This window comes from Octodon degus, unplaced genomic scaffold, assembly GCF_000260255.1.
Source record: "Octodon degus isolate 3935 unplaced genomic scaffold, OctDeg1.0 scaffold00061, whole genome shotgun sequence".
NCBI classification, from domain to species: domain Eukaryota; kingdom Metazoa; phylum Chordata; class Mammalia; order Rodentia; family Octodontidae; genus Octodon; species Octodon degus.
Genome location: NW_004524637.1, coordinates 10,800,873 through 10,824,248, shown reverse-complemented (window position 1 = coordinate 10,824,248; position 23,376 = coordinate 10,800,873). Strand labels below are relative to the sequence as shown.

Genomic DNA, 23,376 nt, shown 5'->3' with positions numbered 1-23,376 from the left:
ATTGAATTTCTGTGGGTTGTGGTGGAAATAATGTAGGCGGTGGAAGAGCTGTCATTCGTGAGTTCGTCAAATATTTGCATGTGCACTTTGCACAAAGCATCCTGCTTAATGTTTTGAAGGCTTGTAAGGCGATTTGTCTTTGCGGAGCCTGTGGTTGTACATCACTCAGCTGGACGACTGGTCAGCGTCCAAGATGTAAGAGCCTGGAACTCTAAACTTCCCTGGTTGTGGCCAAAGACACCGAAGTGTGAGGGCTGCTCCAGCCCCAGCGGTTGCTTGGGAACCCTGCCCCGCACACCTCAGGATTATTTATTTGCTAACATGGAAAAGACATGTAGTGTTCTTTTCAAAATGGACATTTTATAACAATTTTTATTTGAGCTTTTCAGAAGGAAACTGTGCCACAGTCCCTTTCCATAGTTGCTCAGTGTCTTTGCTGCCAGCGTTAAAGGTACCTGCTTGAGTAAAGAGTTGTTTCAGAATTTTCTAAATGCTCCCTAAATTTGAATAGCCTTTTAAATCTGGTTTCCCCGTTCTTGCAACTTGAAAATACATTTCAGATATTTTAAGTCATCAAAATTTTATTTCTAAAGTAGTTAGAAATGGCAAGAAGAGACCTCTAAAAAATAAGTATGCCAAACACTGTGAATGGTGTGGTACCATTTGTTCAGAGCGGCTTGAGTACATACCTAGAACCTGGTGGGTAAATAACACTTCTGGGAGAAGGAGTAAAATTAAGAAGTGTTTCTTTGGGTGGAGGGGCAGATCCTGTAAGAGATTCTGTGCTAAGACAAGGGTCTGTATTCTTCTAGACGGCCCTGCGGAAGCGCCCGTGACCAATGGGAGCGCAGGCACGGCGCCGGCCCTCAGCGATGATCTGGACATCTTTGGACCAATGATTTCTAATCCTCTGCCCGCAACTGTCATGCCTCCGGCTCAGGTATGTGATGAGTACATGCTCTTGCCTGGCCACTGGTTGTTCCTAAGTGATACACTTGGTTCGCTTCTAGTGGTGAGTGCACAATAAGTGTCATATCAAAACATGTTTAATATTATTAGTCTTAATAAGACTAGATAGTTTGTATTCAGACTACCTGTACAGAGCAGATATGACTCAGTTTTTTCTACAGAAATGTTTCTAAACAATTATGCTAGGCCCGGCGTGACTTTGGACAAGGCCATAGGGTGTCTGATACTGTGGCTTTCAAAGCAACAGTGTACTTGGCATTATGAGCCAGAAAAGCCATGTCAGTGTAGCATTCCAGGGCGCGGCAGTGCTATCTGTTGGGCTTCCGCATTCACTGAGGTCCAGGTTGCTTTGCATGCACATGAGAATCGACCTCTCCCCTGAGGTGTGCCTCATGTGCTCTGCTCCCTATTGTAGCAGCGAGTGGAGCAGGGCTCATATTGTTCAACTCCAGTGGGTGGGTGCAGAGCTCCTTACGAGGAGAGCAGGTGCTCCGATGGCACCTGGTAGGACCACGGGTAGAGTGCGCAGGCCCAGTCTCCTCCTCTCTTGGGGACATTTGGTGAGCAGTTACTGTTCGTTGAAATTGTTGTGTTGCACAGCTCTAATGCCAGCGGTCAGGAGGGCAAGCCAGGAGGATCACAGCAAGTTGGAGGCCAGTCTGAGCTAGTTTTAAGGCCAGCCTGAACTAGGCAGTGAGATGCTGTCTCAAACCGTAAACTGCACATGAAGATTAAAATCAGGTACATTTAAGAAATAGCACTTTTGGGGGCGGGGGAGATAGCTCAGTGGAATAAGCACCTGCCTGGCAAGCACAGGATCCTTAGTTTAATCCCTGGTACTGGAAAAAAGCACTTCTGAAAATGAAGCATACAGACTTTTACACAGTGTATAATTTACTAATTTTGGTGGCTATTCAGTATATGAAATTGAGCTTAAACTAGTTTGAACACCAAGCTTATGAACTACTCTGAAGCCTGTTCTTTCACTCATGGTAATTTTCTTTCAAGTGCATATAAATTCTAGTGAAAGCCTTGCTGCTTCATGAGTATGACGTAGGTTGATTTCAACATCCTCAGTGTGGGCCGAGAAGCCCCCAGCCTGCTCGTGGCGGGCATGGCCACAGCTCCTCTCTTGTTTGCGGTCTCGGTATCCTGTGCAGAGACCAGATTGAGGGCTGAGGCCTGTTGGGGTTTAGCTGTGGGTCCTAGAAGGTCAGCTCTTTGATGGGCCTCACAGCTTTGAAATTTGAAGTCCCAGGCCAGCATCATTCTCCTCCCATCCTGGCAGATAGAGCACGAAAAATAAGGGACATGCGTGTGCTTGCTGGCTGTGCTGCATGAGGTTGTCCTTTCAGACTGTCAGACACCCATGTTAAGGTGGGTGTTCCATGGTGTCTGCCTTCCTCAGAGAAAACTGACATGATGATCAGGTCATGGGAAGATTGGGCTGCTCCTGTGTGAAACTGGGATTTTAGTTTTGGCAATCATTTTGGCTTTTCCTGTGCTTATCTACAGGGAAAGGCCTCCACCATGTTGAACAAATTCTTACAATGAATAGACTCTTAACATGAGGAAAAAGATCAGTTACTGAGTTAGCTGCTTCAGTATTGAATAGGAACAGTAAGTACTGGGCAGGGAGCCACCCACAGTGTCCCCCAAGTGTGCAGCGTGCACAAGGGCACAGTGTTAGGGCACAAGCCAGGGCCCCAGCCCGCCTGCCTGCCGTCCTGCCTGCCTAGCCCATGAGCCGCATATTCATGGGGCACTGAGGTAGCTTATGCAGGGGCTGTGGTATTTGTTACATCTGATACTGAAATTTTGCAAATGGAAGTGTCTTATTCTTGACCAGCCATTATAGGCTGAAAGTGATTGTTCTGCCTTGTTTGTGAGCAACATATGTTTGGGTGTCATTGTTTAGTGTTCTGGCCCCAGGGGTTTATTTGGACTTGTTTGCCACTTACCTTCATGTGTAGTTTAGTAAGTGGCTTTGACTAGTCTTCATAGAATTCTTTGAAAACATGTAATGGCTGCAGAGATCATGAGGTAGGATCAGTGTGTGCAGTACTGATGCAAGACAGTAAACAATGTTTATATTAAAGTGCTACATTGGTGTTCATTTACCTCCACATGGAGCGCAGGATATGCAGTCGCTTTAATGTTGTACAACTGACTGAAAGCTAGGTGCGCTGGCTCACAGGGCTGCAAGCCTAAACATAGTGACCTCAAGACCAGCCTGGACTACACAGGTGATGAGGCTGTCTCAGAACCCAGCACCTGACTTGTGGGCTGCGTGAGAACGTGGCAGCCTCCCCTCCGCAGAGCCCAGCTCCTCACCAACCACTGCAGGACCTTCTCGCAGTCTGCCGGTTGTGGGGATCCCTGCGCCCTCCCCCGTACTGGGGATTGAGCCCAGGGCCTTCACACCGAGCTACATTGACATTTATTTTGAGACAAGGTCTCACTAAGTCATTCAGGCTAGGCTTGAACTTGATGATGCTCCTACCTCAGCCTCCCAGAGAGCTGAAATTAGAGGTGTGCGCCAGCACTCCCAGCTTAGAAATGGTCTTTATTCTGAGATACCAGCTCCTCGAAGCAGTTGTCATGATCCCGAGGCAGTGTCCCCACAGCTGTTGGACCCACTGTCGGACCTCAATTCTGAGGCGTACAAAACCGTGCCAGCCCAGCTGGTAATGTAGTTTATTGTGAAAGTGCGTTATTTCTCTTTTACATTAATAGAAGCATTATAGCTCACCCTCAGTGCTTTTGATTGGCTTGTGGATAGTCATCTGCAGTTCACTACTTCACCTCAGGAGGCTTTAGTGTGTGGAATTCAGCAGCTTACTTTGGTGTTCACCTTAGGGGAGCTCCTCTGTGCCAGCAGCAGCAGCCTTGTCTACGGTAACATCCGGGGATCTGGATCTGTTCACTGAGCAAACTGCAAAACCCGAAGAAGTAGCGAAGAAACAGCTCTCCAAAGACTCTATCCTATCTCTGTATGGCACAGGAACCGTCCAGCAGCAGAGCACTCCGGGTAATGCATTCTTAAGTGCGCTTTCAGTGAGCTTCCAGGCCTCGCTGGAAGTACTTCGGGACTGTGACAGCATCTGCCATATTTCTTACCTGCTTTCCTAGAGCAACAGCTGCCATGGTTGTTGTATGTCACACAAGTATGAAACGGAAACGCAACAGTCACAAAGCTTTATTCGTGGAGAATTAACAAGCTGTTCACACACCGCTTAACATTGAATCACAAGCATATAGGACATGAATGATCTTTAAAGAATTACTGAAATTTGATTTACATGTAATTTTTGACAGTATATTTCTTCTGTAGGGAAACACTAGCAATCTGAGTTATCACATGGGTTCCAAAACCTTTGACACTTTTAGTCCTTACAGTGAAGCACAGCAGAAGAGGTGTTCACTTTGAACCTTTCAGACCATTTCCTCTAAAAGCTCGAGCAGCGTCTCACTCGTGTGCTGAGCTGAGAGTCGGTCTTTGCTTTCCCGTGTGCGCGGGTCACCATACACCCACTCCATCCGGGGAGGACACCCTATGAGGCCAAGGCCTGAAAGGTAAAGTTATTTTCAGGGTCATAGCTGATTTCCTAGCATTTTAGAAATGCCCAGATCTGAAAGTGACAGATAGGTTACTCTATGTGGTAGGAAAAGCCAGATTGTGGTGAACTTGTTTAGCGTCAGGAAGGCGTGGCTGTGTGCAGCAGGTCCAGTGCTGCCTTCAGCGTGCTTTTCCTTGTTCTTACCTTGCAGGTGTGTTCATGGGACCCACAAATATGCCGTTTACCTCGCAAGCACCAAGCACATTTCAGGGATTCCCGTCCATGGGCGTACCTGTGCCTGCAGCTCCTGGCCTCCTGGGAACCGTCATGGCACCAAGCACAAGCATGATGGTGGGCGTACCCGTGCCCAACGGGTTCATGGGAAGTGCACAGACTGGTGTGATGCCCCTGTCTCAGGCTGCCATCGGCCCCCCAGGAGGAATGGTGGGACACGTGGGTGCACCGCAGGGCAAGCTTGGCCTGCAGCAAGCTCCGCAGCCCCCATGGGGCCTCGCACAGGTAGGGAGGGCCCTGGTGTGCAGCTTCTCCCCCTGCTGTCTTGAAATCAGATGCTCCAGATTTAGGGTATGGAATGCCTAGTATGTATAAAGTCAAGGTGTTACAAATATTAGGAAATTATAATTACAAAGACTAATGATTTGTTATCATCCCTGCTCTGAAAAGAAATTCTGGAGGTGTTTTTTTCTGATTTTGGACTGTAACACAACTGTGATGTAAACGTACTTAACATGCGAGGCTCCTGATACCCGAGCATCGTGCTGTAGCCAGTCCTCTGCTCACGTCTGTGGAGCCCACACATGCCAGCCTGCCCACTAATATGGGGAGGCTCATTTGGGCACTGTTCATAAGTGAGAAGAAACACCAGCCTCGTAGCCTTAAAGCACAGTATTAGGAGCAGGTACGCCCCTCTTCCCTGTCACAGAACTGTGGCCTCTGGACTTGGAGAGATTTCTTGTTCAGACCTCCAGTTGAGGTTTGAAAACAGTTGTATTTCCTTTTACAATCCTGCTGTCTTTGATGTTTAACATATGATGCGCTGGCTCAAGAACCCTACAAGGTATGCAAGTCTCTGACTCTCAGACATCACCTCATCCGATAAAGTTTTCTTTTTACCAAAGTTAGAACACAGAGTAGCATTTGGACGCTCTTGGGAGCCTTCCTGCGGCTCCTGACGGAGGCTCTTAGGCGCCACTCCTTCAGCAGGATCCTTTTATCCCGTGACTGCTCCAAGTCCTGTCTCTGCAGTCGTGGTATAAAAGAATGGCACTGCACAGTACCTTTGGGAAGGTCAAAAGTTATTAAGCACCAAGCACCAGTGAGCGCTCTGCTGTGGCTAGCATGGGGTCGAGGAGAGCCAGGAGGAATTGCCCTCACTCGCTTCTGCAGCCCGGGCTCCGAGAACGGGCTCTGTGCCATCGGCCACTCACGGCTCAGCAGTTGCGAAGGCAGTACTACACTCACCCTGAGCAGGGCTTTTGAACTCTTTCTGTACTTTATGGCAAATCTTGCCTTGCCTTCTCCTAGTGCCAGGGTGAAGTAAGACACCACAGGGTCAGTTAGGAACTGATCTAAGTCCCTCTCTGGAAGAAAAACAGCATGCAGTGGCAAATGCTTGTGGCCACAGCCAGGCAGAAGGGTCATAGGTTCAAGGCTAGCCTGGGCAACTCAACAAGATCCTGTCTCAAAAATTTTTAGGAAGGGGGTGAAGATGCAGCTCAGTGACAGAGTGCTTGCCTGGCATGTGCAGAGTGCTGGCTTTAATCCAGTATACCCCTGCCTCCCACAAATTAAATAATCGTTCACTTTATAGCATATGATGAAAATTATTATGAGCTCTTACTGTACTGTTTCAACACAAAAAGAATGATTGCTCTACAACATACATAGAGCCATTGACAGAAAATTATAATTATCATACAAAGTTTACAGAATAACTATCCTTAACAGGGCAGTATTTTAATATATAATTGAAAGATTAATGGATATTCATATACCTGGCTAAAAATTGAAAGACTGCTTGGGTATTTTTCCAGTGTGGTTAATCTTTAGAGATTAAAAAATGCATATAGAAACTGGGCAAATACAATTTGATTGAGATTACTATAGAAGAAAATAAGGAATCAAAGTAGACACTGCTATCCATGAAGAAGTATTTTTATGTTCTTATGTTCTGCTTTTGTCCCAGTGCCCTGATTAATCTTCCCTTTAATGACAAAGCGCCCAGTCACCTGTCACGCTAAGCCTTCCTGTGCTCCACAGGTGAACCAGCGCATGGCGGGCATGAGTGTGGGCACCGGCGTGGGCAGCGCTGGCCCCGCGGCGGGCTTTGGCCAGACGCCCAGCACCGCGGCAGGCTGGCCAGCCAGCGCTTCAGGCCAGACGCTGAGCACGCAGCTGTGGAAGTGAGCCACCGGCAGAGCCTCGTCTGGACGGACACCTGACATTCCTTGCTCCACGCGCCCCGCGCCCGTTTCCTCATGTACATACCGCTGTTTCTTTCTTCCCCATCTGTTCATATGAGAACGACCTGATTGACCGTGTTGGTCTGTGCCGATTCCGTTTTGATGTGGTGAAAGGCAGGTTGAGAAACCACTTGCTATCAAGGGCAGCTTTGCTGGTCTTCCGGTGTCATAGGCCACAGCGTATGAGGAGCTGCCTGGTCAGCCTGCATAAGCAGTTTTACTCTGAATAAAATTATAGCTCTCATGTTTGCATATAAGGGAAGTAGTTAGGCTAGTTATACCTCTAACAGTATAAACCCCACCCCACATTAGCCAGTAATCTGTAGGAAGGTACTGTATGATCAAATGTTTAATCATATAAATAGAATGTAAATGTATCACTGAGCGCTGTTTTCTAGTGTATCGCGATTCTTTTTATTTCGTCATTCACCTCACTGTGCTGTGGTTACGATGTGCTTAACAGGGAACGTGGTTAGAGAGAGGAAGATAAACCTGGCTGTTGTTACAGAACTTAGTGAATGTGTAGAGAGTCGGATTCTGTCGGCCTCTTGAGTTTGCATTGCTATTGTACATAGCGCTAGAACACGAAGACCTTTTGTGCACTATATGCAAACAGGGTAACTAACACAAAGCTATTTGCAGTCCTCGAAGGTATGTCCAGGTTTATGACAGCAATTGTGTTTACATTTTATGGTGCCTAGTATTGCCCAGATGTTATTTCCCCCTATTAAACAGATGAATCCATACACCATCTTGTGAGGTTTTGGTGTTCTTCCCCCTACACAGTGCAGTATATGTGTTCTTCCCACTAACTTCCAAAGGTTCATGCTGCAAAATCAGAATTGAGACTGTGGAGCTGGCAAAATACTCATCATTGGTTTCTAAAACCTTTTCACAATTCTGTCAGTTATAAGGCCAAATGGGGAAAGGAAGAGTGAGAGACACTTGGAATGACACTGTGCAATGTCACTGCTATATTGTACAGACACTTGGAATGACATTGCGCAATGTCACTGCTGTACAGGATCTTCCAAGTAAGCTGTGGAGAAAACATGCAGAACAGAGAGGATAAGACACACTCTGCGCCATCCAGTTAGCGCTGGCTAGCTGGAGGTGCTGCTGGAGCACACCACTGTTGGGGACAGCGCAGGCGGCTGTAGTGACGTACAGCCAGCAATACCTGAAGGCTCTGCAGCCCGAGCCCAGCTGCCTCCCACCGCCGCTGCTGTGGCCTACACCTCGATGTTCACTGTGTCCAGGCGGTACTTGGGCTCATTGGCCAGGTTGACCTTCTCTGTCCGCGTGTGCCACACAAGGACCTGGGGAGGGGGACAGTTAGGGTAGTCACACTTGGTGCTGACCCGCAGGGCCAAGCCGCACAAGCGAAGGGCATACCTTGGTGCAGTTGTTTGCTTTTGGCTCCAGTTCCTCCACGGTGGTTATCTGTTTCAGAAAGTCAGATTCTTGCATCCCTGGCTGGGACCCACGACGCTTAAATACAGCTTTTGGATTGGACAGGATAACTTGAAGACTTACAGCAAATCCTTCAAGAAAAGAAAAAAGACTAAGTATTGACATGCATCTAGTTCTTTTCTACAGTATCGGTCACATCAGAAAGTCTGTGCAGCACCTCCTGTATGTATAAGGGCCTGGCTTACCAACCGAGCAGGGCATCTCCGGCATCCGAGGCCAGGTGTTGGTCAGTCACTGCAGCAGTACACAGTGAGGGCTAAGACGATGTCCCAGTGCTGACTGGAAATGGCCTGTTCATAGGGCTGGCTTCTGTAGGCCCCCATTTCACACCTTCCTGGACCCTGAGCCTGAGTGAGACTGAGCCCTACCGCTGCCAGCATCTGTCCTCTAGTAAAACCAGCACTGCCTTCCTGTGTAAGGTCAGTCACCTGGCACACGATGACCACTTGCTTCCATCTGAGGCGGGGGTAAGGAACAGTGCTAAGCCACTGGATAAACGTGGTTTTGGTTTTTCTATCTTGAGTCAGTCCCCATCCCAGCAAAAGGCTCCCGGGTACAGCTCCATGATGCCTGACATGCACCTGGCCCTGGGTTGATCCCTAGCCCCGACCCCCACCCAAATACATGAATTCTCTTCCGTGATTTGACCACAGAGCCTTAATCCATAACCTGCAGTTTAACTGTACTTAAGCCTGAGACATGAAAGAAGTCTACCAGATATAAGAACAGCCACGACAGAACCGTGCCACGTGCCAGGTGCCTCATGGGACCCAGCTGCCCCTGGGAAGTGGACATTCAACTATGCACAAACACAGCCTGGCACAGCAGGCTCTGCGTGATGCAAAACACGAGCGAGGTAGTGTCAGGATGCTCAGAGCCCCACCGAGCCTGCAGGGAGGCCGCATGGTCAGAGAGAAAGGCTGAGTTTCTGCCCAGGGCTGGCCAAGTTGCCCAGCCTTGCTTGGTCTTCTGATTTCCACATTTTTGGTATGGAGTCCTCCACGGAGTGCAGGCACTGTGCGAATCGATGAGGACCGTCTGTCCTTTAAGACACACTGGACACCAAGTCCCCAGGGAAGGGTCCTGCCGATAGGCAGTGCTGGGCTTTGGGGAGCACAGCTGGGCCATGTGCCCGTCACCTCACTCTGAGAAGAGCTTGGGAGTCCTCCTCAGGCACAGCTAAGACAGAACTGACTGTAACAGAAAGCTACAGGTTCAGGTGAACCCCAAAGTACCTTTTCGCAAATGCCCAGATGTTAGTGCTGAGTTCTCACCTGCTTTCGTCATGCAGGTCATGTTCCAGACAACCCACGATAAATGAGAATCATGAAGAAGCCACATTACATTTTAGTATTTATATATATTTTAAGGCTTTATAAACCGCTCCCACATTCTTAGAAACCTTCCTCCTATTAAAAATACAATGTTCTTAACCATTTTCAAAATGTTGAAGAAAATTTTGAAAATATGTATACTGTATGGTATTACAAAATGCCATGATGCAGTGAAAAATCCACGGTAATTTAGATGATTATTATTATTTTTTAAATGTATTTAGTTGTTACAGGGTTTCACTCCACAGCTCGGACTCCTAGTGATCTTTCTGTTTTTAGCCTCCCCAGCGCTGGGATTACAGGCATGTACCACCACGCCTGGGCTGGCACGGCATGTGGTGCCAGGGATTGAACTGCAGTCCCTGCTCTTGCCTAAGCTTGCCTACACAGGCACTTTAGCCTGCTGAGCTATCTTGCTGGCTCATAGATTTTCTGAAAACCCACAAAACAGTGAGTCCGTGAAAGTTGAACCATGGAATAGCTAGGGAGTACTGTGAATGTGTTTCATCTTTTTAAATGTTTTTATAGTTTTATGTAAAATTTCTCATCATAAAATAAGCTCCAGAAAAATGTTCATTTCTTTATAGTTTATAAATACACAAACTAGAAGTTTGCCTAAATTAATATTACATATTTATTAAGGCAAGGAACTATGAAAAAATACTTGTTCTGCTTAAAGCATACTTGGAAATAAACACTGTACAAATTATTGCACATCTGAAAAGCACACCACGTACATTAAATGACTTGGGTCATAAACGTAGACTGGAAGACAGCACCAGTTTTCCTTGTAAAAATGTGCCACAGCTGGAGAGCTTTGGCTTCCTCACTTGGTACCTTTAGACCCAGACCCCCAAGCACCACCATGTAGGTTATTAAAACACATTTTCAGTACCTGAATTTCTTCCAGCATCATAATCAATGGCTTTTATGAGGCAGAAAGTACATACAGTGCCCTTTACACTTACCTACTTTGTATGGAACCCAGTCACCCCGTGGCATTTTAGGCCAACATGTGTTGAAGTTGGATTTGGAACTGGCAGGACAGAAAATGATGCTGACCCCATCTGCTCTTGGGTTTCTGTTTTTCGGTTTCTCCTGCCTGTCTGCTCATATGCTGGCTTGTTGGGAACATGACCGTGATTACAGCGCCTGCCAGCTGGGCTCTTCCCCCCATGGGAAGATGGTGTGAAAGTTTAAAAACTACTGAATTCTGTCCTGCAGTGCATGTCCTGCCTAGGACCCGTTTGGGAGAAGGAAAGACACAGCGCCCACAATGCCCAGCCCACAGGAAGTGGGGTCCCACAGGCAGTGGCCACCCAGCCCTTCAACCCTGGATGGAGACAGGAATTGAACCATCTCCATCACCTGTTGCTTTTTATGCAAATGAGTCAGCCCTTCTTGAGCAGATGGATGCTTCCAGTTTGTCATTTTGTTTTGAGAGTCTATGTAGTTTCAGATGATGGCCTTGCACTCGCCAAGTAGTGCAGGCTGGCCTGAACCTGCTGGGGTTACAGCAGCAGGAATATTCCTTACATGGAATATTCCTTACATGGCTTCAGGATACTGATTTTATTTCCCCATTCTCTCCATAACTGGGTGAAGAGGATCTAGATGGTGTAGAAATAACTGGGGAAAAGGTAAGAAACCACTGTTGTCCAATTTCCTTCATTTGCCCAAGATGAACACAGGGAGCCACTGGCTTGAAGGCAGAGAACTTTGGTTGTTTTTTCTCTATTTTTGATCTTTAAAAAAAAAAAAAAAAATATATATATATATATATATATATATATATATATATTGCTTGTTTTTATTGCTTTTTATAAATATCTGGTGAGTATGAACATTACTTTTAGTTGTTCAGGTCTTGTTTTTTTCCTCTTGTCTTCAGCAAATTCCTAAGGCTTGAGTGGTCTTGCTTTATCCCTCAGCCTTGTGTCTACTCTTTTTCTCTTCTTTCATTTCTGTTTTTGTTTCCCTTTAAATTTTCTCCCCTTTCGGTAAAACTGCTCGATTGAGTGGCTATTTACTGTATAGTGTTCTGATTTGTCTTAGATTTTGTTAAACAACTATGCCTTATTTTTCTTATTGCTGAGACAAAATACCCAACACCCAAAGTTAAAGGCAGAAAGGTTTATTTAGCTCACAGTTAAGAGGTTTCCATTCATGTTCAGCTGGCTCCAAGCAGGGTGGCAGCTGGCTCCAAGCGGAGTGGTACCTGGCAGAGGGGCAACCAGTGGCAGTGGAGGACAGCAAAAGCAATGACCAAGGGACAGAGCACACACCTCTTCCCCTCACAGTGTATGCAGGCTGCCCTTGCTAAGGCAGGTGCAGCACTCACACCTTTCATCTCAGCATTGGACCATGAAAAGCCCACCCCCCAAGACCTCATGAGGCTTTGAGGGGGCATCCACACACAAGCCATAACAAACTATAAATCTTGTATCTGGAATTAAAGGTGGAAAATTATTAGTTATCGCAGTTTGTCCCTTTTTTTTTTTTTTTTTTTAGTTTTTGAGATGGGTCTTGCTCTAATTCACACTCGCCTTTCTACATAGCTGAGGTTGGCCTTGAACTCTGAGCAGACCTCCTGCCTCAGCCTGCCAAGCACTGGGGTTACAGATGTGTGCCACCATGCCTGGCACTTCATTCTTCTAGACTGTGCTTGATGCCTCTGTTATTGCTAATCATGCTGCTTCAGTCAAGATGGCACAGTTCTTCTGATCAGTTGATCTTCCTTGTATGCCAATATGGCAATGGTCTGGGCTCATAAACAGCACCACAGTCCAGTGCCAAAGAACTTGGTACTAGGCCAAATAGGCAGCCACCTGTCATCCCTACTACATTGAAGAGGCGGGATCCTGGGATAGACCAAATGGCCCAAACCCAGCTGCCCCTGGAAGACATGTCTGAGCAGTAGTCACTTGTCTCAATACTGATAAAGCTGCTTACCACGTGCAAATAGAAGCCTCAACACAGAAAACAACAAAAATAATAGAAAATAGGAAAGCATGGATGCAGGATGCAGCCTCATTCAAGGCAAATCCAGGGGGCATGGAGGTGGAAGAAGCTACCAACCTAAAATTTCTAAAAGGATAAGAGTGGAAGGAACAGCTGCATGTGTCTCTGGCGCAACCAAAACAGAAATAAGTACATAGATAACTAAGGAGATGATTACCATAAGGAAGGAACTGGTTAGTGAATCCAGAGTAGAAATACTAAAAAAAAAAAAAAAAAAAAAAAAAAAAAGGGAGCTTACGAAAGACAGAGAAACCACAGATGCCCAGCAAAGGAAGGGACTAGATGTCATAAAACAGACTGAAATGTATTCAGGAAATAAAAAATTCTCAAAAGTACAATCGTACCTCAGTTCACAAACTCAGTTCTCTCCATGATTCTGGTCACAACACTGAACTGGATGAAAATCAAATCAAATGTCCACATAAGGTCTGAATCTGGTTCAGTTCTCTTCTCAAGTTTGTGACCAGAATTAAGTTCATGAACTGAAGCAATGTATAGGAAGGAAAATTAACCAGTGTAAAGATAAAACAGATCTAGAAGACATGGTTGTGGTTGACTATCATTAAATGAAAGTCTTTTAAAAAATGAAAGTCTTAAAATAGCAAGGAATCATCAAAAGAGTCCAACAGCTACTAGATGATACAAAAGGAGGATATGAGATTAATTAGAATCAATAAGAAAGACAAGATAGCACAAAGGCCATAAAAAACTTGTTCACAGATGCAAGAGCAGAAAACTTTCCAAGCATGGAAAGAATTTCATATACATATAAAGTATGCAGAATTCCAAATAGCCATGATCAAAAACCAAAAATTATACCATGACACATAATCAAGATTCCAGAAATTCAACACAAGAACAGAATATTAAAAATTGTTAAAGAAAAGAAACAAATCACCTATAAAGGAAAACCCATAAGATTCACAGACATTTCAATATAAATCTTTAAGTCAAGGAGAGCATAGAATGAAATATTTCAAGCCCAAAAAGAAAACCACCTCCAATCAAGATGATGGACCCCACAAATTTATGGTTTAAAACCAATGGAAAAGTAAGATACGTCCATGATAGGACTTGAAGGAATTCATGACCAACAAACCAGTACTTCAAAAAGTTCTGAAGAATATTTTACAAAAGGACAACAATTCTAAGAATTTAATTTCAATTTAGTAGAATTAAGTTCCTCTGCCAGACCAGGCAAGCTATTAGATAGAAGAGAAAAAATGGAATCAATAATGGAAAATATATGACAAAAATAAGCCATTACATATCAGTTATAACCATCAATATGGTCCGGGAGATAGCTCAGTAGAGTAAGCACTTGCCTGGCAAGTGCAAGGTCCTGAATTCAATCCCTGGAACCATAAAAATGAACAAACAAAAAGAAAACCATCAATATGAATGTTCTCATTTCATCAATCAAAAAGAAATGGTGGCAAAATGGATTAAGATACAAGATCTAACAATACATTGCATACAAAAAATACAACTCAAAAATTCATAGACTGAGGGCCAGCCAAATGGTTCAACGGATTAAAATGCCTGCTTAGGCAGATGCAGCGGCCGGGAGTTCAATCTCTGGGCCTGCTGTGGTGGCCCCAACCCGGGTTGTGCTGATGCATGCCTCTAATCCCAGCACTTGGGAGGCTGTAAACAGGAGGATCACTATGAGTCCGATCTACGCAGTGAGACCCTGTAGACTGTAGATCCTGTCCTAAAATACAAAAATAAATAATCATAGATTTAAAAGATGGAAAATAATACATGTGAGAGGAACCCAGAAAAAAAAGGAATCAGTCTCTTTGCAGCCAAGGTGAATTCCAAGCCAAGACTGATTAAAATAGATAAAAGAGGTCACTATATCCTTGTGAAGAGAACAATCCAAGAGGAAGAGGTAACAATCATAAATATATATGCACCAAATACCAGTGCAGCTAACTTTATAAAACAAGTATTAATGGGTGTGAAAAATTGAATAAGGGGCACTAATACAATTGTATTGGGGGACCTAAATATACACTGTCAGAAATAGGTTAACTAGACAAAAAACAAAACAATGAAATACTAGAACTAAGCCAACCTTTTGAAGAAATGGAGTTAGATGTCTACAGAGCGTTCCAACCCACAACATCAGAATATACGGATTCTCAGTGGCACTCGGAGTTCTCTGAAACAGATCATATACCAGCTCGGAGAACATGCTTAAGTACGTGCAAAGGGACCACGTGCATATTATCAAACCACAGTGCAATGCAACTGATAATTAATGGCAAAAGAAACCACAAGAACGTCATAAACACATGAAAATTAACACCTTCTTGAGCAACCAATGGGTCACAGATGAAATTAAAGAACAGACCATTTCTATAATTAAATGATAATGACAATATAACATACCACAACTTATGGGACACAATCAAAACAGTCCTAAGAGGGACATTTATGACAGTAAATACCCATTCAGGAAAACAGCAAGCACAAATAACTTAATGGTGAGCTCAAACTTCTAGAGAAAGAATTACAGGGGAAGGCTATTTTCACCTCCTAAACAATGGCAGTTAGCAACAATACCTTCATGGTCTGTTCAGTTTTTCTCTGAGTAGTCACTAGCTGGTTGTACTAAAATAACTGAGCTCAACACACACATTCAACATTGTCAGTAATTATCAATTTCCAAAACACCTCATGAGCAGACACTTCACAGAAGTACAAATGGCCAATAACTAGATGAATAAATGCTCAACATCACTGTCCATTAGAGAAATGGAAATGATAACACAGATTCCATTGTATTCCAGGAGAAATGGTGACCATCAAGAAATCAAATAACAAATGCTGTCAAGGCTATGGGGAAAAGGCTATGTTCTATAATGTTAGTGAGAAGGTAACATAGTGCAACCACTTTGGAAGTCAGTATGGAGATTCCTTAAAGAACTAAAACTAGAAATTCCACTTGTCCCAGGTGTTGTTCTAGGCATTGCCCTGAAAAAGTTCATGTGTAAGGCAGCATAGTTCACAACAGCTACACTTTGGAAGTAGCCCATATGTCTACCAATAGATGAATGGGTAAATATGACATGCATTTCTACACTGTGGACTACTACTCTGCCATAAAGATAAACGAGTCATTTAAAGGAGAATGAGCACCTTGAGACCATAATCGTAAGTATTGAACACACAAGCTCAAATATCACATGGCTTCACTTACATCTAGATGTCCTGCCAAAGCCTCATGCAGTCACAGATGTCGAGATCTGAAAGTGGCTAGGTGAGGGTGTGTGCTGCAGAGATTGAGGAGGTGATTAGGTTGCTATGGTGATTGGTACATTGTGTCAACTTGAGAAGGGAAAAGCTTAACTAAAGTGGCTAAGTGTAGAGTGACTCATTGCCTAAAGGATATAAAAGGGAACTGAGGAAAGATGGAGCATTCCGCTTCCTCAGAGGAGCTCTGGTCTTCACAGTCAGCATGGATGTCGTCTTCTGGCTTCTAGCCACAGACTCTTCAGTCTCAGCCTCGGATCCTTCAGCCTTCTGGTGTAGACTCATCAGCCTTCCATTGCAGATTCATCGCCCTCCTTATACAGCCTTCTGTCACAGACCCATTGGCCTCCTGCTAAGGACTTGCATGGACATTGCAGTGAGCTCCAGATCTTGGACTGAATCCTTCAGTCTCCAGTGTGCAGATGCCCTCTGCGCCCTTCCTCATCCGATGCTGTGATTGACCGCCTGTTGTAAGCCAATCTTGTCATTTCCTATACATTTGTATATCTTGTGTTGTATCTGTTCCTGACTGATACTGTTGCCCCCCTGGGTGTGCGTGGTACCACCCAACAGACAAGGAAGAAGTTGTGTTGCTTCTTTGCTGCCTTCTGCCTTTCCTGTTTTGCCATGGATGGTTGCTCCTCTGCTGTGCCACCTTGCCTTGGAGTCAGCTAACTACTAACTGAAGCCTTCACAAATTGTGAGCAAAAATAAACCTTTATTCCTTTAACTTCGGGAGTTAGGTGTTTTGTCTCAGCAATGAGAAAACGAAAAGTACTTTTGTTACTGAGAATGGGACCCCTGCTGTGATCACGTGGTTCAGGAACCTTTGGAAGGGGCTTATGGGAAGTTTGGAAAGGCTTGGAGATGCTGGGCTGAAACCGCAGCCCTGATGTATTTTAGACTGTACTTGATGGGAGATTCTGGTCAGAGGTCAGAAGCCCAGAATGCTGACAGAAATGCAACAAGCAAAGGCCAGGAGCTCAGGAGATTTCTGCCAGGAAGAAGTACTGCATTGGCTGCAGGGGCACTGCTTCAGCAGAAAGTTCTGCTCTTGTCCAAAGACTTTGCCTGAGACTGAGTGTGGCAGACTTATTAACTTCAGAGAAGAAATGTTAAGGCAGTCTAATGCTGAGGCAATGGCATGGCTGCTGCTGGGAGCTTTAGCCAGATCAGTGAGCAAACAGCAAGCAGAGTAAAGTAAGACATTCTGAGCTTGGCCAGAAAGGAAGCCTGGGAGTCAAAGAAGGAATAGAAAACTTGGTTGCTGAGAAGGATGAGGACAAGAGAAAGGATGGCCTGAGGGCATCACAAGAACCAGCAGGACTTCATCCTTTGTAGCCTCAGAATTCCAAAGGTTAAATACTTGCTTTGAGAAGAGAGCTCCAGAGCGCCATGTTCCACAATGGTGGCAGCCCAGAGTATTTGCTGAGCCTTCAGAATTTGCTCTTCAGGATGGGATTCACACTGCTCAGCAATCCAGGGACCTGATGCCTACACCCACGAGACAGGGAAGCCTGCTGGCTACTCCACCTAGTGGCAGACCTTGGCATCATCCACATGGTGCTAGTGTTAGGTGCATGCAGAATGCAAGAGTTGTGGGGTCAGAAGGCTTCCACCCAGATTTTAGAATGCCTGGGAGGCCAGGCAGTGTGTAAACGGAAAGCTGAGGTACAGTGGAGTCCCAGAAAATGGGAGAAGTTTACAACTTGCCCTGGATGCCAGCCATAAACTATGAGACTTAATGTTCACTCTGATGGATTTGGGGCTCACTTTGGTTCCTTTCTATCCCCCATTTGTACCTTTTGGAATGGGAACATTTGTCTGATGACACTGCATGTTGGAAGGGCTGCCTTTTCTTTTCATTTGTATTTGGGCTTGCAGCTAAGTTTGCCTTAAACCTCAGAGGAGACTTTAGCCTTGAACATTTCAGTAATGCTGAGACTGTTAGGCCTTTGGCAACTCTTAGAGATCAACTAACTGCCATTAGGATGGACTAATGCCAGAAAGCATGCGCCTGAGTCTTCTGGGGGCCCAGGTGGAATGTTCCGGCTCACACCTAGATGTCTGCCCAAAACCTTACAGTTTTAAATGGGGAGTTCAAAAGTAGCTGGATTAGGTTGCCATGCCAGGATTAAAGGTGCCCCACCCTGGGTGTGGGTAGTACCACTCACAAGGTGAATACTGGATACAATATAAAGGACAAAAGAGGCAGCTTTGCTCCTTCGCTGCCTTCTGCCTGGCCTGCCTTACCCTGGACTGCTTCTCTGCCGCGCCACCCTGCCTTGGAGCCAGCTGACTACAGACCGAAACCTCTATAAATTATGAGCCAAAATAAACCTTTCCTTTTTTTTTTTTTTAATTTTAGGGACTAGACTAGATCAGACTTGTAGTGATCCACCTGTTTACAGCCTCCCAAGAGCTGAGATTACAGGCATGCACCATTATGCCCAGTCTCAATCACAGTCTCAGCATGCCCTGGAGGATAGGGCCAGCATGGCAGGCCTGGGGACTGAACACCCCCCCCACTACTGCACCCCTTTCCTCCTTTAACTTTGGGTATTGAATATTTTGCCTCAGTAATAAGAAAAGCAAATTATACAAGAAGCCAGAATTATAAATAAAAAGCAAACAACAGAAAGTAGGGTAATAGATCTTTCTTAAATGGAAAGGATATCAAAAGATGGAAGGGGGTCGCTGGGGAGATAGTTCAGTGGAATAAGTACTTGCCTGGCAAACACATGGTCCTGAGTTTGATCCCTGGTAAAGAGGGAGAGGGAAGGAGGGAGGAGGGGAGGAGAGAGACAGAGACAGAGAGAGACAGACAGAGACAGAGACAGAGACAGAGAGAGAGAGAGAGAGAGAGAGAGAGAGAGAGAGAGAGAGAGAGAGAGAGAGAGAGAGAGAGAGAGGTGGAAGAGGAGGAAAGAAAGGGATGAAATTATTTTCTGTGCACATACCAACTCCAAACAAAGAATGCACACTGAAAACAGGTACTAATACAAATTTCTAAAAAAGATTTCAACTTTCAAACATACAAACACACATTTGTACCACACAAAACAAACTCTTTGCTCTGAGGGAGCTCCTGTCTTGTCCCTAGAAAAGAACAGTTTCACTCACCAATAAATGAGTCCTAGTTTGGCTTTCATTCCTGATTATACAATTTTTTTCTTCTGTTCTTTATGCTTTTTTTTTTAAAGAACCTTTGGTTTGATTTTTCTCTATTGCTTTTCTATTTTTGCACAGCACTTTTTTTTTGTAATCTAATCAATCCATTCCTAATGCCTACTTTGGATTTAGTTTGTCCCTGTTTTTTTAGTTTCTTATACTACATAGGTTACCAGTTTGAGATATTTGTCATGCAGACATTTGGTGGAGAATGAAGCTACAAATTTCCCTCTGAGCACTGCTTCAGCTGCGCTCTGTAGGTTTCACTCATCTGTGTTTCTATTTTTCACTCACCTCAAAGTATTTTCCCATTGCCTTGTAGGTTACTTAGAAGTGTGCTGCTTAGTTTCTGTAGTTTTGTGAATTTCACACTCCTCTGTGATACTGATTGCTAATTTCAGTCCATTCCTGTTGCTATAACATAATACCAGAGACTGGGCGAGTTATAAAGAACTGAGGCTGACTTACGCTCATGGATCTGGTGGCATCTGGAGAGGATTGTCGCCTGCAGAAGGTAAAGGAGCAGACATACGTAGAAGATACATGGGGCCTGGCCTGCCGTGTAGCAGCCCAGGATGTTAGTAACAGCTCCGTCCTGCTGGAGCCAGAGCTCATGCATGGCTCCCCTGACAGGTGCACCTGATTCTGAGTCTGAGAGTGCAGCTCACACCCCTCTTTCTTTTTTCTTCATTCTGTATTTTAGGGAAGGGTCTGCAGGGTGTTCAGGGTCTCACTGCTAGATCGGACTCGTAGCAATCCGCCTGTTTACAGCCTCCCAAGAGCTGGGATTACAGGCGCGCACCACCATGCTCAGTCTCCATTGCTGTCTCAGTGTGCCCAGGGGCGGAGCCAGTATGACAGGCTCAGGGATAGAACCCCAGCCCCTGCGCCTGCTTGCAGGTGCTTTAATCCGCTGAGCTGTTTGGCTGGCTCACACCACTCTTTCTCAGCATGCCACTTCCTAACGAGACAGAACTGTAGCTCTCCTTATTTACTTCTAGTTACAATTTAGAGTCAGTTTTTTCTGGTGAGAAGAATGAAAAAACCTCCTTGGTCACTAAACAGGCCTATTAATCTACTCCAAAATACTGACTCAAATTTTATAATTGCTTCAGGGGGAAACTCTTAAAATTATTGCCTAATTCTGTGAGCCTCCGAAGCCATTTAGCAGCTACTGTTCTTTGTGAAAAGAAACAAAGTGCAGAACCCTGAAGAATTACTCCTTAATCCATAACAATTCATTTAAAAATATCTGCTCTGACAACAATAAAGCAGCATAGAAAAGCAATCATGGTGGAAAAGAATGAGAAACTACCCTAACATCCAGACACAAATTAAGGGGCCTTAATTAAAGAAAAATAAAAACATCCATGCATGCTTTTCTAGTAGGAATGCCTGACTTCATGGTTCCTGCTGGTTTCACAGCCAAAGGACTCTGCTAGCAATGAACCACAGTGCAAGCTGTGGATGGTGCGACACCAACTGCCTAAGAAGCTGTCACTGGTCACCAGCACCTCCTAGCTTTCTTTGGAGCGAGGCTGAGTGATTTTTTTTTTCTTTTTTTTTGGACTGCCATGGGTTCAAGGCCAACCTGGGCTACACAGCGAATTCAAGGCCAGCCTCAACTAATAGCAAATTCAACATAGTAAAAGACACACTGCCATTTATGCCCTTCAATGCACTCCCTCTCTCTCTCTAAACAGACTTACACCATGGTTAACCCCACTTTTGGAAGCAGCCAATGCAAGCTCAGAGAAGGACATGGGAGGGAGGGATGAAGGGAGGGTGGGGATGCCACACTTGGCCCCGGGGTCCCAGTATGTGCAAGCCGGGCTTTGGATGCAGTGGTCAGGGCACAGCCACACACCGTGCACCCCAAGAGCTAAGAGCAGAGGTCACACTTGTGGGGACCCAAGCCTAGCATCACGGGGCTGCTCCTGAGCACTCAGCGCAGTCTGGGCCCTGTGCCAGGGGCCTCTGTGCAGGAAGTCACTCAGCCTCAAGGACCAGGGCCCCACTGGGAGACACCGTCCCCGCCGTTAGCTCACAAATGCAGACATGGAGGTGGGGGTGGCCTACCTAAGTCCCCAGTGCACATCCTACACGGGATCAGCTCCTCTCTCTAGGCTCAAGTGCTTCAGGAAACAGTGTCTTACTTCTTTCCCCTTGTTTGACTAATTCTAAAACTCCCATACTCCGGGTTGCTGCCCCCTTATCACTCTCATCACTTGGTCCTCGGGTTGCCGCTGTGGGCCTCTCCCAGCTCCTTTCCTCTGCCTGTGCCCTCAGGACTCCCAGTGGCAGGGACCATCCCCACCCACGAGGACCTGGGCCCACCCCAGCACCAGTGGAGACAGGAGTCCTCAACTCCTAGTCACTCCCTTCAGAGCCACCTGCTCCTTGTGACAACACTGTGCCCTTAGAGGTCACTCTGCACAAACAACAGGCATCTTCGGAGCTCTCCTGGTTCCTGCGTTGCCTGTCTGGGAGGACGCCTGTTGCTCCTGCTCTCCTTCCACTGTAGTTTTCTTACACCTGTGAGAAGGTGCACACTGTGCCCAGCCACCCAGCAGCTGCACTCTAGGGACTCAGTGGCCTTGGACAGCACTTTCCATGGGAAGCCAGAGAGGCCACACGGGCATGTCGTGATGGACAGTGCTGCAGGCAGGACACCCCAGTCACCACCTTCAGGCAGGGCAGAGGCTCCCAGAGGCTGGCACACAGTGGGGGTTCTGGCTCCCCTGGCCACTAGCGCACTGGGTGAGGGCCTCTCAGGGTCCTGGGGACAGAGTCACTCATGCTCCTCAGTCTGTGTTAAAGGTGACTGTAGCCAGAGCCGAGGGGGCCTCCTGTTTAATGGCACTGGGTTCAGTGCTGGTGAAACAATGGATCACACAGCGAAGCAGCTATTGTACTGAAAAGTTTCCATGATAAAAGGAAAGCAAGCCAGGCACAGAAAGGTAAACAGCACATGTCCTTAGGCTGGGGAGATGGCTCCGTGGTCTAAGCGCCTGCCTGGCAATTACAAGGACCTGAGTTCAATCCCCGATACTGCATGTGATGCTGGCCCCAGAACCCTGGGTGTGCTCTGCTGGCCACCAAAACCGGGCATGGTGGTGCACACCTGTAATCCCAGCACTGGGGAGGCTGAGACAGCAGGATCACTATGAGTCAGCTGTGCGGCGAGACTGCACCAAATAAATAAATAAATAAATAAATAAATAAATAAATAAATAAAGATTAAAATAAATAAAAGTTTAAGGGCTGGCAAGATAGCTCAGCAGACTAAGTGCCTGCTTGGGCAAGTGCAAGGACTGGGATTTGATCCTTGGCACATGCCCACACCTGGGCACGCTGAGATGGCCATGAGACTGGGAGTGGTGGCACATACTTGTAATCCCAGGGCTGGGGAGGCTGAGGCAGACGGATCACTACAAGTCACAGTGAGACTCTGCACCAAATATATTTTTAAAAAATGGCACATGTTCTCATTTACATATGGTTGTTTAAAAAGCTGAACGGAAGTAGAGAGTAGAAAAGGAGTCACCAAGGGCTGGTCCCCAGGGAGGTGGGCAGAGGGGGGTGTAGAGGGGGGCAGAAGGGGCAGAGGGGGCTAATCTCTCAGGGCTGCAGCTGACATCAATGAATCTAACCCTTCTATAAGTGCAGCAGGTTGCGTACAGTTGGGGGTAACATCCTGGATACTCAGAACAGCTAGGAGGAGGAGCCTAGATGTTCTCACCACAGACACATGATAAATACCAGAAGTTATGTGAAAATTACTCTGATCTGACCCTTCCATGTTCCCATATGTACATACCCTTTCCATGTACAGTTACATATCAATTAAAATGACTTGTAAGCGTAAAGGGCTAATACAGTTTTGTGCCTTAATTGTGGAAAATTATAAAAACCCCTTGTGCTTCCTGTTATCTGCTCTAAGAAATGTGTTCTCCCTTTCGGCTCAAGGCTGTTCAACAATAAATAACTGTTTCTCGTCAAGGCAGCAAGCTAACACAAACTCCCTCTCCAACCATCTCCTGTAATGTAGTCAGCTTAAGATGTATCTTGTAAAAATATGCACTTATCACTAAGCTTTGAAAG

General features: G+C 45.8%; 2 protein-coding genes across 4 annotated transcripts in view; one reads left to right on the top strand and one right to left on the bottom strand.

Annotated features, from left to right (window-relative positions):
* Positions 1–7,389, top strand: part of Smap1 (small ArfGAP 1) — a 127,800-nt gene extending 120,411 nt beyond the window's left edge. For all 3 annotated transcript variants that reach the window (XM_004634379.3, XM_004634378.3, XM_023718681.1), the window contains 4 exons: positions 813–940; positions 3,829–4,000; positions 4,741–5,048; positions 6,810–7,389. In XM_004634379.3, coding sequence (XP_004634436.1) covers positions 813–940; positions 3,829–4,000; positions 4,741–5,048; positions 6,810–6,956 — 755 coding nt within the window. In that variant the 3' untranslated portion in view covers positions 6,957–7,389. The remainder of the gene's footprint in view (positions 1–812; positions 941–3,828; positions 4,001–4,740; positions 5,049–6,809) is intronic.
* An 855-nt stretch (positions 7,390–8,244) lies between these two features.
* Positions 8,245–23,376, bottom strand: part of B3gat2 (beta-1,3-glucuronyltransferase 2) — a 75,544-nt gene continuing 60,412 nt past the window's right edge. Inside the window, exons 3-4 of the mRNA XM_004634377.1 lie at positions 8,408–8,556; positions 8,245–8,331 (exon numbers count right to left, since the gene is read on the bottom strand). Of these exons, the coding sequence (XP_004634434.1) occupies positions 8,245–8,331; positions 8,408–8,556 (236 nt within the window). The remainder of the gene's footprint in view (positions 8,332–8,407; positions 8,557–23,376) is intronic.